The sequence below is a fragment of the Lethenteron reissneri genome, chromosome 12 (genome assembly GCF_015708825.2).
Source record: "Lethenteron reissneri isolate LAM-NWPU_2019-01 chromosome 12, ASM1570882v1, whole genome shotgun sequence".
Classification (NCBI taxonomy): Eukaryota; Metazoa; Chordata; class Hyperoartia; order Petromyzontiformes; family Petromyzontidae; genus Lethenteron; species Lethenteron reissneri.
Window position 1 is genome coordinate 11,246,770 of NC_083790.1, and position 13,991 is coordinate 11,260,760.

The 13,991-nt window shown below is 45.6% G+C and overlaps 1 protein-coding gene across 1 annotated transcript in view; it reads left to right on the forward strand.

Moving 5' to 3' along the window:
• The window catches only part of PARG (poly(ADP-ribose) glycohydrolase), a 149,850-nt gene that overhangs the window by 59,143 nt on the left and 76,716 nt on the right, over positions 1 to 13,991 (forward strand). Inside the window, 1 exon segment of the mRNA XM_061550711.1 lies at positions 5,740 to 5,823. Within this exon segment, the coding sequence (XP_061406695.1) occupies positions 5,740 to 5,823 (84 nt within the window).

Here is a 13,991-nt window from a genome sequence, read left to right on the forward strand (position 1 = left end):
GCCGAACAAATCACCTGGAGTTTGGAGGCTTGGTAGTTGGGACGTCATTAACACAGGTGCTAGATTGGATCCACAGCTGTAATGGTCTCGTAGAATTGTGGCTGTACATTTTCCTTGCGTGGCACGTTTGCCGATACAATATTACTTGGCTCCATTCCATTTACTCGACACCGGCGCTAGGATTTGTGCTCGGGAGCTTCTGCAATTTTATGTGAAAGTAAAAGGTGTGTATGCACAGGCAAGCGTACATCATCGTCATTATCATCATCAAAGAGAAAAATTGAAACAAATACACGGATACTATAACGCTGTGCATGAGTGTGAACACATCTACCATATCAATGACAATATTAAGTGTGGGAAGTCAACAGTGGTCATCACATTGACAGACTGGCCTCAGATGAGTACTCTGACTGTCCCCATGGCTTGTTTGAGCAGGGAGACAGATACTTAGAAAAATAGAGATGTTTGTTAAAATCACTGGATTTTAATGGTAGTCACAACTGTAATGCACAGCCAAAACCTTGTATCTGCATACGGCCCGAACCTCGCATAGGCCCCACTTATCCTCAAATGAGTATTTCCGGTTGCATCAGTGTTGATAGTGTTGTCAGCAACAGCAATGGAGAGACAAAACTGGCTTCGCATGGATAGCACTGAACCCAGCACTCTCCGTTGCTCGTGTGCCTTGCCGGCCTCAATAGGTACTCTCTAACAAATCCCGCCCCAGCAGTCTATAATGATCACTCTGTGTGTATGAGTGTGCATACCTAGGGCACCGGCAGGCTAGTTTGTGGATTTTTACGCATGTGATCCATTTAATATCACCAGGTTGCCAACGTGCTTGCCTTGAGCGATGGCCCTTATTTATGAAGACATTTACAACCTTCCCAAAGAGCAAAGAAAAATGTAAGGGCCCAAGCATGTACATTTGCTTATTAAGTAAGCGTCCGAGTGGCTCGTTTGTCAAGCTGGTGTTTTTTTTATTCTCACTCACCCCACGATTGCCCGCGTTTGTTCTCCCATGCTCGCGCTTCCCTCCCACCACTCCACCTGCCACCACTGGGCTCAGGGTCAGGTACATTCGTCTCGTCGTTTCTGGCCACGTGGGTCCGACCACAGCATCGGGAGAGCGTGGGCCATGGTCTCCACGTGTTTGGTTCAGGAGGTATCCGATCAAAAAATCCTTGCAGTGGCATGCAGCTGACTGAGATGCATCACTCGTGGAGGCAAGGCTTGGTGGATCACACACATTTGGGATAAACTCCCAAGGCTGTTGAGCTGCGAGGTGGCCAGGAGATGTCAGTGCAGCAAGTGGATTTGAGTTGTTGATCGGCGCGGAGGTTTGAATGTTATGCCGCTCGCATGCGTGTGCTTTCTACGGCTACACTGGTTTCTTCCCACCTCCCGATCACGCATTCATGGAATTGGTCAAACCCCTCAGGACACTTCCTGAATCCATCTTTTAATACACCATGGGGATTTCCTGGATAAGCAATGGGAAATATTATTATAATCTTGTTGTAGAATTGAGTCTGAATTTAGGGATCATTGGTATGGGTTATACTTGAGTAATGGTTGGTGTTAAGCTATGGATGGTCGTATAGGTTAGAATCGGTGGTTTTGTTACTTAATAATTGTTTCGGTATTGTGTTCGGTGGTAGTGTTAGAGATATGAGTCGGGGTTAGTGTTAAGGGATTAAATTTAAGGCTTAGAGGCTAGTCATGTCATAGTCAAGGTGCCTTCCTGCTGAATAGAACATGGAGCGCTGTAAATCCCCATTGGTGGCCCTGAGCCAGTGGTGACATTTCCATATTCCTATGACAGAGCACAGGCTATCCAGAGTACCACCACTGTTGACTTCCCATAAAGCGGTTATGATTTTATCAACCCTAAATGGATGATGCTCTGAATCAGCCCAAACCAAGATTTGAACGCACACCCTTTCAAAGGCTGGTGCTCTAACAACCATAACCGCAAACAGATGTACTACGAGAGCTACTGTTTCACCCCACCAAAGACCACATGGGGATAAGCCGCAAAGAGAGAGAGATACAGGGAAGGAGCTCAGTGGGTCTTTAGTGATTGGTCACATGGAGTGAATGTAGTTTGCATTTATGGCCATACTGCCAGGACATATCACTAAGAATGGTAATGGACACATGCTTGCGTGTGGTTGTGTGTCTTTTGTTCATGTGTTCCTGCACGTGTGTGTGTATGCGAGTGGATGCTTCCAAATCCTACCGTTTCAAACTGAAAGGTATCGTGGGGGTGGGGGGGGGGGAGAATTTATATAATTGAATTGAGACTGTCACTACTGAGAAACAGGCTCGCTCTGATGCATTAGGCTGTGGTTCAGTATTTAAAGTCAAGCAGACAGGAGGATGAGAGTGAGGTGGAGGAGAGGAAGGATGTGGGGAGTGGAGGAACCTAAGCAATTATTGGAGTGAAAACCAAGGCAGGCTTGGAACAATTCTACCGCAACACTTTCGACTGGATTAACGTAGTTTAGTGTTGCTGGAACGGTAGACTTAGTTTAATCCAATCTTTCACGTCTTGATTTAAGGGGAGGGGAGTCGTGGCTCAGCGCTTGGTGTACTGCGTTCTGGCTTGAGTTCGATTCCCGGCCACGGCTAACATCCGTGGCGAACGGAATGTGAACCTGTCCTGGCAGGATCCCCGGTGGGCCCGATCCTTCACTAACCTGCACTGACCAGCATGGTGAAGTATGGACAATAAAATGTTAACGATTCAGGATCAGGATTCAATTCTCAAACTTGTTTTCTTTGTCGAAGCTATAGAATCTGCAGTGGTGTCAATCTGTAAAATATATATTTACTTAAATTATACACGCCCAAACAAATAGAAAGTGCTTATATGCCCAATGTTATGCCTGTGCTGGGAGCATTTGACATTAATAGATAAAATTGTACATTTCTCGTACTAACTCTGTCCACTACTGGTGATGATTGGCAGTCACATAATCGGACGAACCAACCTCCCTCCGTTGTATTATCCAGATTGCCTGCTGCTGCTGCTGGTTTACATCCTACACTGGCATTTCAATAGGAGCCGTTATTTATTTATATATTACACATTACTGCGGAAGCTGTTGTTCCCAAACCACTCTGTGCCGCCCTTCACCCCCACCAACCCGAGCGTCGGTACCAATGTTTTAATGTCTTGCCGTCCGGCCTGTCATTCCGGTCGGTATTATTTATTCGTCTTGCTGTGGCTCCTGCGGCCACAAAGAACTGCTCCTGATTCGGCGATCGATGCATAGCAAAGTGCTTTAGCAATCAGTCTTGCGCAATGTTGGAGGGGGGCGGGAGTTTTATGGGAGAGAGGGGGGGAGGGTGAGAGGACGGGGGGGGGGGGGCAGGGTGAGAGAGATAGGACAGAAGCCCCCCACCCTCGACTAGCCTTGCCACTTTTGTACTAATCGCCTGCATACACTTACTTGTAATGAATAAAGTTTTCATTCTTTTCGAGATGGGTGTAGCGGTGGTGGTAGTGTTGTTGGCCACACCGCGCCATAAAGCCGCCAACCTGAGTTCAATTCCCAGCAACGGCTATCATCGGCGGCAAGTGATATCTGGACCAGTCCTTGATCCAGCCCCACACCGACTGAGTTAAATCTTCCGGCGTGGGCAGGCGTCTTCGTCCAGCAGTGGATTGACTCAGGGGCCCCAAATCATTATATTACGCATCACAACTATTTCCAATCAATCGGGTTTGCGCTTTTAACTGAATTCATTCTTTTGCTCAGTCTAAATTGAAATATATTTAATCATTGCACTTTATCCTAGCCTAGTTTTAATCTTGTTTATAAAAATTTTTATTGATTTCATACGAGTATTTTCGAATGTAAATGTTTTTTTTTCTGAAATCATATCCACCTTAAGAAAATTATTTATTGCGTCTTCCATGTTTGTTATATTTTCCTACCATTTACAGATGTTTTTGTTCTCTACCTGCTCTTGCGTTTGGTAGCTCTTATAACACAGACTCGTATTTTCAACGGGCATCACATCCTATTCGTGCGCTGTGGTGTGACTAAAACTGCACCCGGTCACATTTGTCTCCCCAACTTGGATGTTGACATACTGCACCAGGTACTCATCTCAGGCTGAGTCGACCTCGTGGAGGCCCCAGAAATCAGTTAAAATATTCGCCACTGATGTTCACCATTGATTGGATCGATCGATGGTGATCGTAGCACGGCGCGCAAATCGCTGTGCCACTACTCCACCCAATGTGTTACACGTAACGTGCGCACGCACATTCGTGAGCACAGCCACATACGCACTCAGGGACACACGGACATTATAGGAGCAGAGCGGAGGAGGAGGCAGAGGAGGAGGGGGGGGTTTGGTGGCAGACGCCAGGGGCTGCTCCACGCAGCGCGCGGGAAGCAAATGAAATTAAATGGAGCCGTAATGGGATGATGGTAAAATCGATGTGTTTGTCCCGGGCTCTCACGCCACTCTCGAAATTGCCTTCCTCTGTGCCCCATCCCCTCTTCTGCCCTGCCACATACTCGCACTCTTTATCTGTCTCCGTGTCTGTCTAACTCTCTGTCTGTCTGGTTATCTGCCAATTTATCTGTTTATCCCTCTATCAATCTGTCTTTCTCTTTGTCTGTATATCTTTATGTTTGTCTCACTTTGTCCTATGGTACTCTGTATATACAATGTACGTCTGTCAGTTTATCGGTGCCTAGCTAATGACTCTGCCTTAATCTGCCTATCTGCATTGGAAATTTACTCAATCCATGATCGGTAAAATAGATACCTCTGTAACTTTTCTGAGGATGGGGCTGGTCTCTGTCATAAGAATGTGGAACTTCCACGACTGGCCTCGTGCTATCGGTGGAGATGTTTGGTTTATATATTTTATTTCTTTCTCACTATTCTATGGTCAAGAAAGGAGTGGCAGGCAAGGAATGAACGCCTCCGAAAGGGCATTCGCTGAGGAGATGGAACGATGAAATCAGCTCGTGTGTGTGGATGCTATGGGTGGATTGTGACATCACAGGATTTTGGGAGATGGCATCTTGGGGCGGCCTTCATCCAGCAGTGGATTGACCATGGCTATTGATGATGACTATTGCTTGCTTTTCAAGAATGCATTTTGTATTCTATCATATCTTTACAATCCAATACGTAACCCTTTCCATCTCCCCTACACTATGATTTGTTCATTTTGAAGCTAGATCCTAAGTAAGCTCGTACACTTACCTTGCACTTTTGATGTTGGTTTATAATATCCCAAATTTTTACCATGTTACCCTGTAGGTTCACTAGTCCGGATCGCCACAAACATAAAGAGAAATGTCCCCTGTGTAGCCTTTAACAGACTGTTGGGCCAAGTGATGTTAGCAGGTACCTAATGAAGGCCAGTATGGCACACAAGGGGATGGGTGGCCAACACGGTGTTCTGCCACCTTTGTCTCCCCTGTGCTGATGTTTGCACACCACACCAGGAATTTGTTTGAGGCTAAGCCGAGCTTGGGGAGGCCCAGAACCGGTTCAGATAATCGTCACTGGTGTTGGCCGTGAGTGAGAATCGAACTCCGGTTGCCGGATGCGTAGTGAAGTGCGCTAACCACTACACTACCGCTCCCCACACACACATACGGCCACAACCCCACAACCGGTCGGAGACCAAACCACACACCCATCCAATGTTTTCGGATATTGAACCCTCCACTCTCTGTTTCTGGTGTCACTCAACAGGAAAGGAATGCAGCTGAGCTGCTGCATACGGTCGTTCCTCGGATGGCACGCCTGGCTCTGACACTGCCGACTCTCTGCACCATGGTAAGATGCCTGCACTCTTCCCACTGTTCCAGCCGCTGCGTCCGTCACAAACCATCACAAAGCACCGGTCACTCCAGTCTATGGGCATCTAAACCTGGTCATACCACTGAACCAGTTCAACTGGGATCCTAGGTTAATTTTGGCTGGGTGACGATTTATCTGCCTGTTTAAATATTACATTGGGCAGTGATCACAAGTTGTTTGGTCGCCCTTAGCTCAGTGTTTCCCCCGATTTTTCTTGTCGTGTACCCCCCACCAAACCTGTCATGTGTCCACATACTTATATTGTAACAAGCCAGGTGGCGTGAGTCGGATTTATAAAAAAAATGTATACTTGAATGCTTACATCTTTAACATTGACTACCGTTTTAATTACATGTGCGTGCAATTAACACCATATACATTTAGTTACGATTTTATATTTCCACTTTAATAGCACGTAAAAAAAATCAACTGCTCCTGAGTTGCTCGCCATCACCTCGAAACACAGGGAGAAGGCCGCGGTTCGCTGGATGTGAAATCATCAAGTCTTTGAAGATAACACACCGCCTTCCCTGTTAGAATATAAAGCCTGGAAAGATTGTGTGATTGTCTTGAAAAGATTGTTGAGTTTATACGTAGAATTAAAGTTAAGTAAATGCGAGAACCGTGAGAGGGAGCACAAGTCGAGCAAGTGGGTGGCCAAGTGCCGGGGTTCCCCGATTACCGTAAACAGATGAGTATATCGCTTTAGAAGTTAGATGCTTTTAGTAATCTGAACAGGTAATCAATAGAATAATTGGTTCCTTAAATAATTGGATAACCCGCTGTACAAATGCCTCTTGGGTTTTAAGCCAGGCGGTGGTGGCTATGATGCACGTGGCATGTAACACAGCGCTGCAGAGGTAGCGAGGAATGGTGGATCACCGCACAAATGTGGTGAAGCTCCCTTCCCATGGGTGCCGGGGCGGAGCCATACCCTGGCTCGCCAGGAGGAGGCGGTCTAGAAAGTGTACTAATCGCCATCTGTTTCCATCTGTTTAGGGATAATGTTTCCCCCTCATGCGCGCGTGGGTTCCCTCCGTGTGTTTCGGTTTCCTCCCACTTGAATAAACACTAATTTTGTGAGAACATAATATAAAATCCCAATGTAGTGGGACCTTCCTGAAAAAGTCGTTGGATAAATATTATCAAAAGGTGTAAGACTGACACTTTGTTTATTTCAAGGCTTGTGAAGTTAACATTGCCCCTTAACTGCAATTGAAACAACACATTTTCTGTGCTACCACCACTTTTACAAAGCACAAAATGGTTAAACTGGCAGCTCCGTTGTCCCCCAGGGTAGGGAAAGGTGACTTCTCCGCCCGTGCCTGGGCCAATGTGCACTCCGTACAGCGTGATTTGTGAGCGACGTCCCGCGTTTTGACACAGTCTCGTTTTGACGGTGGCACTTTTAAAAAGTTAATGGCCACCTTGTCCAAGTGTCGGTAAATCATTGTGATTGATTGTGGGCACGTTTCACAGTATTTAGCATTTCTTACCTGCCCTCTGTTTTTTTTAGTGTTGCAAGAACCCAGGCTGTGTTGGTGCTCACGTTAAAAGTGGTTGATGTTTTTTTTATCTAATGTGAAATCACCTTATCAATCATTCAGTCACTGTATTTATGATCCAAAGTGACAGCCCATTGAGACTCGGCATTGTCTTGCAAGGCAGACCTGCAATTAAACTAATTGGGGAATACAAAAACAACACGGGAGTACGTAGTGAAAATAGTGATTCCCTCCACACACAACACGTGAGGCTGTGTTGCTGGCTCAATCGAAATTCCTAATTTCTCTGATAATTTTAATGCAATTTGCAACGCGTACAATATTTTACGGATATAAATGACCATGACTCTTGAGGCTCAGTGTGGCTCGAAAGCCGGGTGGAAGAAGTTGGGGCCTTTCAGCGTCTATTAGAAATCGGTACCGATTGAGTGCTGTTCGAATGTGCAGCAGTGGGAAAGTGATGGCCGCGTTCGAGACGGCGGGGGCTGCCACGGAGAAACGACGCCCGCCAGTGACCATGGTCCTGCTGCCCGGTGTAGAGAGGAGGTGGGGGGGGGTTGTGAGTCGCACTGTGGAGAGTTCTGCCGGGAGTTGTATGGCAAGGCGACTTTTTGGGTGCATTGGTGGCTAGATATTAACTTCGTCGCCTGGTGTGCAGGAGGTCATGGGTTCGATCCCGAGCATGGCGATGCCTGTATATTTGGAGTTTGCGTGTCTCTCTCCTCGTGGCCGCGTGGATTTTTCTCCAAGTGCTCCGGTTTTTCCCTCCACATTTAAGAACATGCGTTTAGAATATTTGGCTGCTATCAATTTTTCCACATGATAAGCCACTTCGTTGAGCACTCATTTGTGGCCAAGTTGGTTCTGAAAAAGACCTACATAGCTCAGTGAGCCTTAACTGGTAAAACAAGAATCGTTGAGTTTAGAGATACGCTGGACGATCATCCAGTCTTTCCATAGGATGACCACAATATTGTTTCCAATTTATATACCCTTGTGGATGATGAGTCGAGTTGATTCCTCAACAAGAGTTGAACTCCCCAACCTTCCGATCGTGCATTAAACTCTCTGCTATCCTCGAAGTGCCATCTGAACGGATTGTAAGTGCTAATAGTTAATTAATAATGTATGAAAACTGCCCGATTGCTAATTTTTTTATATATATTTGTTTTGATATTTTTCACTTCAACAGGTGAGAGCCTGGTTAATAGATTGCTTATTTTAAAAGGGGAACATGGTCCCATGTAAGGGCTTTTTTTTTCCCTTCACATTTGTAATGTGGGTTGTAAAAGCAGCACCCAATTACATTAAACATGTGCAACAACACAAGTGAAATATTGTGTTGTGAAATAGCAACACATTTAAAGTATATGAAGTCCACAGTCATGCATAAAAAAATACACATGCTATTTAAATGTCCAAATATACAACAAATGATTAAAAAAAAATTAATTATGCTGCACCAACGTTAGGTTTGTGCCACATAGGGCAGTGCGCTTGTCCAACGCTGTCTCTTCCACGAGCGGAAATTCCCTATCAATTTGGCCAAGGAAAATGTATTCACATGATATATCTCCTGTTGACTTCCTTCACAGCAACACACGTCCCAGATGGGTGCAATTTCACTCGAACTGAACATTTTAAGAAAATTGCCACGTGTATTATAATATCACGGTAAAAAATGTCAAGTAACAATTAATCCTCATTTCAACTTGTAGCGCGGCACCGCCGCACAATTTTCTCTCGCTCTCGTAGAGAGAGAACGACTCGGGAGTTACGAGGAACCACGGACAAATGGGAAAGGCAGCTGCACAGTGAGCCAGTGCCAAATTCCCACCCAATCTCTGCGGTCCTCTATTTGTAAAGGTGTTTTCAGCCAATTGATGATTGTTTACATGTGGGTGGAAACTTGAGTAGCCGGATCAAACCCCACGTGGTCGCTTGGGGGTGTGACACTCTTAAGCCGTAGAGTTGGAACAGGTGGAGTCCACATTTTCTGTACTGCCTTCTCCTGGCGAGCCAGGATATGGCATTTCCTCAACCCTCGCGGGAAGGGAGTTTCACAACTTTGTATGCAATCCACCAACCCTCGCCTCCACAGCGCTGGATTTACAGGCGAGCGCCATCATAAATGTATGAATTGATGCTTTTTTTAATAATTTAAAGAAGCATTGAAATTAAAAAAATCTCAATGGATATCAATTGTTTATAATTATGTTCTTGTACAAGAACATTTTGTAAACAAAAATTATACAGTTTTTGAATTACAAATGTATCATTTAGGGCTTTTGGCTGACTCATAATGTTTAACTTTAGGGAATTGTGTCATGGGGTCTTTAATATAAAAATATATCAAAGCTGAAATGCTGACTTGTATTAACTTTTCCATTCGGAAAAAAAACTTCCGTTTGCCATTTCCAATTTTGCATTATTAAAAACAATGTTCAATGATTGTGATTATTCATACATTGATGGGTGTACATTTAACATGTGTAACTAAATGAGCTTTTCTGACCTCACTTAATCAAGTTGGCACGAAAGCACAGCAAACAGAATGCAAAATACAATATACGTATATATATGTGTATGTAAAAAAAATAACCAATTTCTTTTTGTATTTCCATTCGGTCAGCTTTTTCTTTTCGACAGACTACTCAATCAATTACGAGGCCCCGTGCAGCCCACTCACTTGATTAAATTTGACGCAATGTAATTAGCCAACCAGTTGAGGCTGCCTGTCATTGGCGTGCCCGCACGACGTGACCGTGCGGGTCTTTTTGGGCGCGTGGTCAGCAAATGCCACGCGCACCCCTGGAACGGACGCAGAGATAACCGCCCTCCATCCTTTTTGAGGAGCGGCGGTGGCACAGAGAGCACTGCACCACGGCCATGGATGACATCGGTGGCGAGTGATATCAAAACCTGTGCTGGGACTCCCCTAGGTTGAGTCGACTATAAATTCGGACCTTGGTGCAGTGTGCGTGTCTATGCGGTGTGGGTCCTGGCCATGCCATCTCCTCGTGTGCCATCCTGACCTTAATAGGTGCTCTCTAACAACGCTTGTCCCTCCGGTCTATAAGTGTCGGTGTATGGCTATGCCCAACTTCCCCGGTTATTTGATGAATTATGATTGTTCGTTGTGAATCGATTTATAAACATTGTGGTGAATATACTGGCCATTATATGAAATAGAACTTGCCCCAGTATATGAACTGCCGCCCCAGAGAGATAGAATCATGATAAGTGTGTACTGCTCTCGACATTTCTTTATGTGCAGCAAACCGGTGTCAACCACATTTTCCGGGGGGTTTTCCTGAGGTTCCCGGAAATGCAAAAAATATGATTTGAACATGGCTCATATGTATGTATCGGTGTGCTTGTACCGTGTATGTATGTGGAGCTCAGTGCCTGTCAAATTTTTGTGTTTGTAGTTGGGAGCTGATGTCTGTATGTGGTCTAGAACCCAGTTGTGTGTGTGCCCTGTGTATATCTGTAATGTTGTGTGTGTGTAGCGTGTACCTTGTGTATGACTCCAGTGTACATGTGTAGCCCTGTATGTGTGTACCCTGTGTATGACTCCAGTGTACATATGTAACCCCGTGTGTGTGTGTATCCTGTAGATGCAACTTTAGTTTAGATTTTAAACCATACTTTTTGAAAATAATGCTTTCATGGTAAGACTAACAATAGTAACTTCCCCATTTTTTGTGATTCGTATGGATGACTGCTCAAAGCCACATTGTGCACCGGATAAAAATATAGGTTTTTTTTTTGCATGGCCATAGAATTTGCGTTGTGCTCCGTGCCCGTGAGCGCACAAAGTTATTAGTGGCAGCTGCGGTTGCTAAAGCTGGAGGGGGGGCGGGTTGGGGGGGGGGGCCTCGATTGCGGTGTTGGGGTGTTGGAGGCGGTGGTACGGCAGCAGTGCCCAAATTGGTTGCACGGAACCATTTAAATTGTCATGCAATTTGCCCAACGGTGTGGAAAGTACCTTTTGTTGTGTGTCCCAATCACTGCTCCGCTGTGCGTGTGCTTGTGTATACGTCGGTAAATTTCATTCGGTATATATGTATTTGTGTGAATATCATCGGGTTTGCTTCATTGTGTGTGTGTGCGCGCGCACGTGTTTGGTGGTACCTCTAGGTATACTCATTGCGGTCTGAGTGTTTTTGTGAATAGGTGTGCTTCCGTTTGTGTGTGCGTGTGCACGCAGAGACAAAGATTGCCGGGCGTGGTACTGGCCACCCACCCCCCTCGTGTGCTGTGCTGGCCTTCATAGGTGTTCGCTAACAGCACTTGCCCCAACAGTTTTTGAAGGCTACATTTTGTGCAAGCAGATATGTTTGATTCAGGCCATTGAGGTGTAGTCGCATCTGGAAATCCATTATTTCTCAAGTGTGCACAGAATTGTGTGATGCAATGGTCATAGAGATGTTTTATTCAATGCATGTGTGTGTGCTGTCTCTTCATCAATGCCACCATCCGCAGGACTTCTTGATTCTTTCATTTAGTATCTTTCATTTAGTATGTTGCCCGCAGGGCTGCGGAATGCGTGCAGAGTAGGTTTTAGAGGCGCCCCTGCCGTGTAACTCACCCCATCCTTTACCTGCAATTCCTCACTTTTTTTCTCTGCACCAATATATGTCTGTGTGATGGTGGATTCGATTCGGCGTGCATACATGTGCGTTGCATTGTCTCTGTGTGTCTTTGTTTTAAGTGTAGGTTTGTGTTTATGGGAGTGTTGTCATAAAGTGCTTATAGCCTGGCACAAGCGCTGTGGTGACGTCACCGTCACTTAGTGGCGAATGGCGGTTGTTGGTGATAGTGTAATGGGCAGTACGAGGGTCAATGATCCCAACGTATCCAAATCGGCCATGATGCATGGCCGACAATCGCAATATGTAATTAACCTGATGTGCGCCCTCTCCGAGACGGACTCGGACAGAAATGAGTACTCTGTATGGCATGTTGAGCATCAGCACTACATGTTTGTTTGCCATACCACCCCTTTGTGTATCACGTGGACTTTAATCGGTGCCCACTGCCAGAGATTCCTCCACTAATGTATTTTCCAGAGTTGACCCAGACTAAAATGAAATTCAAAACCAATTTTCCTTGATGTATTTTTCACGTCACCGTCAGTGACTGGGACCCAGGCTGCCAAACTCACTCCGCAACGAGATGTCTCTCTTCCTAAGTCTCTCTTGGGCGTGGCACCCCGGTACACAAACTCAGGTCTTCAGCGTTCCTGGCCGCGAGTTGTTCCCATCCATCTCTGCTGTATGAATGTGAAACTTAATTACGATTAAATCCAATTAGCCTGGCTGTCAGCGGTGACAAAGACGAAGCGGCCGTGCCGCCGCGAGGGTTAAAAATTCGTGGAACCCCCTCCTTAGCGAGGGCGCGTTGCTATTTCTGGAGCGCATGACGCCGCACCACGGAAGGGAGGCGGTGGAGCTGAGAGAGAACGCTCTCCGAGCCAAGTGAAGCCTACCCTCCGCAGGGCCCAGCAGACCTTTATTAAATAATCACAATAAGGTTTTTTTAGTTTCTCCCGCTGGGAGATTCTGTTAATTTTAAGTCGCATTTATAAATATGTTCACCGCTGCGTGCACCCCTTCACCGTAAGATTTTTGTCACCGTCTTGGTGATCCTCCTTGGGACTCGCTCCTACCTACTGCTATTCTCTTTTCTTTGCTCAAAGTTGACACTGCTTGCTGAACTCTGACCTCACTGGATGTCAAATGGAACATTTAAAACTCTCCAGTGTGCGATTGTGGTCATCCAGAACAGACCTTACAGCATATAATAACACAAATACGAAGGAGACATCGCAGTGATACACACCACTGCTCCTGGCTTGACCACTTGAATGTGAAATTATAGTTGTTGCTCTGCATCTACATCAGCTGGCATACAAAAGAAATGACTGGACATCCACACTGGTAATTCCTTCCTCTGAGTCAATCCCGAGCCGCAGCTCTCTCCCTGGCCGGAGCATTATCCAGCGACGGCGATTAGCGCCCATCACTCGGAAAGTCAAGTTAGCATCAATCTCCGTGGTTTGCGTGTCAGATTTACATCAACTAAATTAGTTAAGTAACCACTACCCCCTAGTTTAGCACGTAGATTTTCGCGACGTACATTATTCATAAAGATTTTTTTTGTTAGATCGTGTAAATACTACCTCATAGGTCTCCCTTGCGATAGATACTATTCACACTGTGAAGAGAGATAATGTAACTATTTTGTTCAATAACAAGGTTACTTGAAACTGTAATTGTTCGTCAGCATTATTGTGTTCATGTGTTTTGTCCAGTGTAGTACTATGACTATATTTTGCTACAATTTCAAATCTTTCACCTGCACACCAATGGTAATTGGTGTATGTACCTGGGGGCAACTCTGGGTTGACTGAGCGTTAAATTCGTATCTTGTGCAGTGGTATGGTCAACATAGGCCCTGGGTGGCCAGGCGTGTGTGCATCCAGTTCACACTATGCTCGTGTGTGCTATGACAGCGTTATTGAGTGCCTGGTAATTGCACTTGCCTCAACAGTCTATGAGGCTTAACATGGGATCTTTGTGTGTGCATGTGTATTAAGCGAGTGCGCTTGCATGCATATGTATGTGGGGAGTG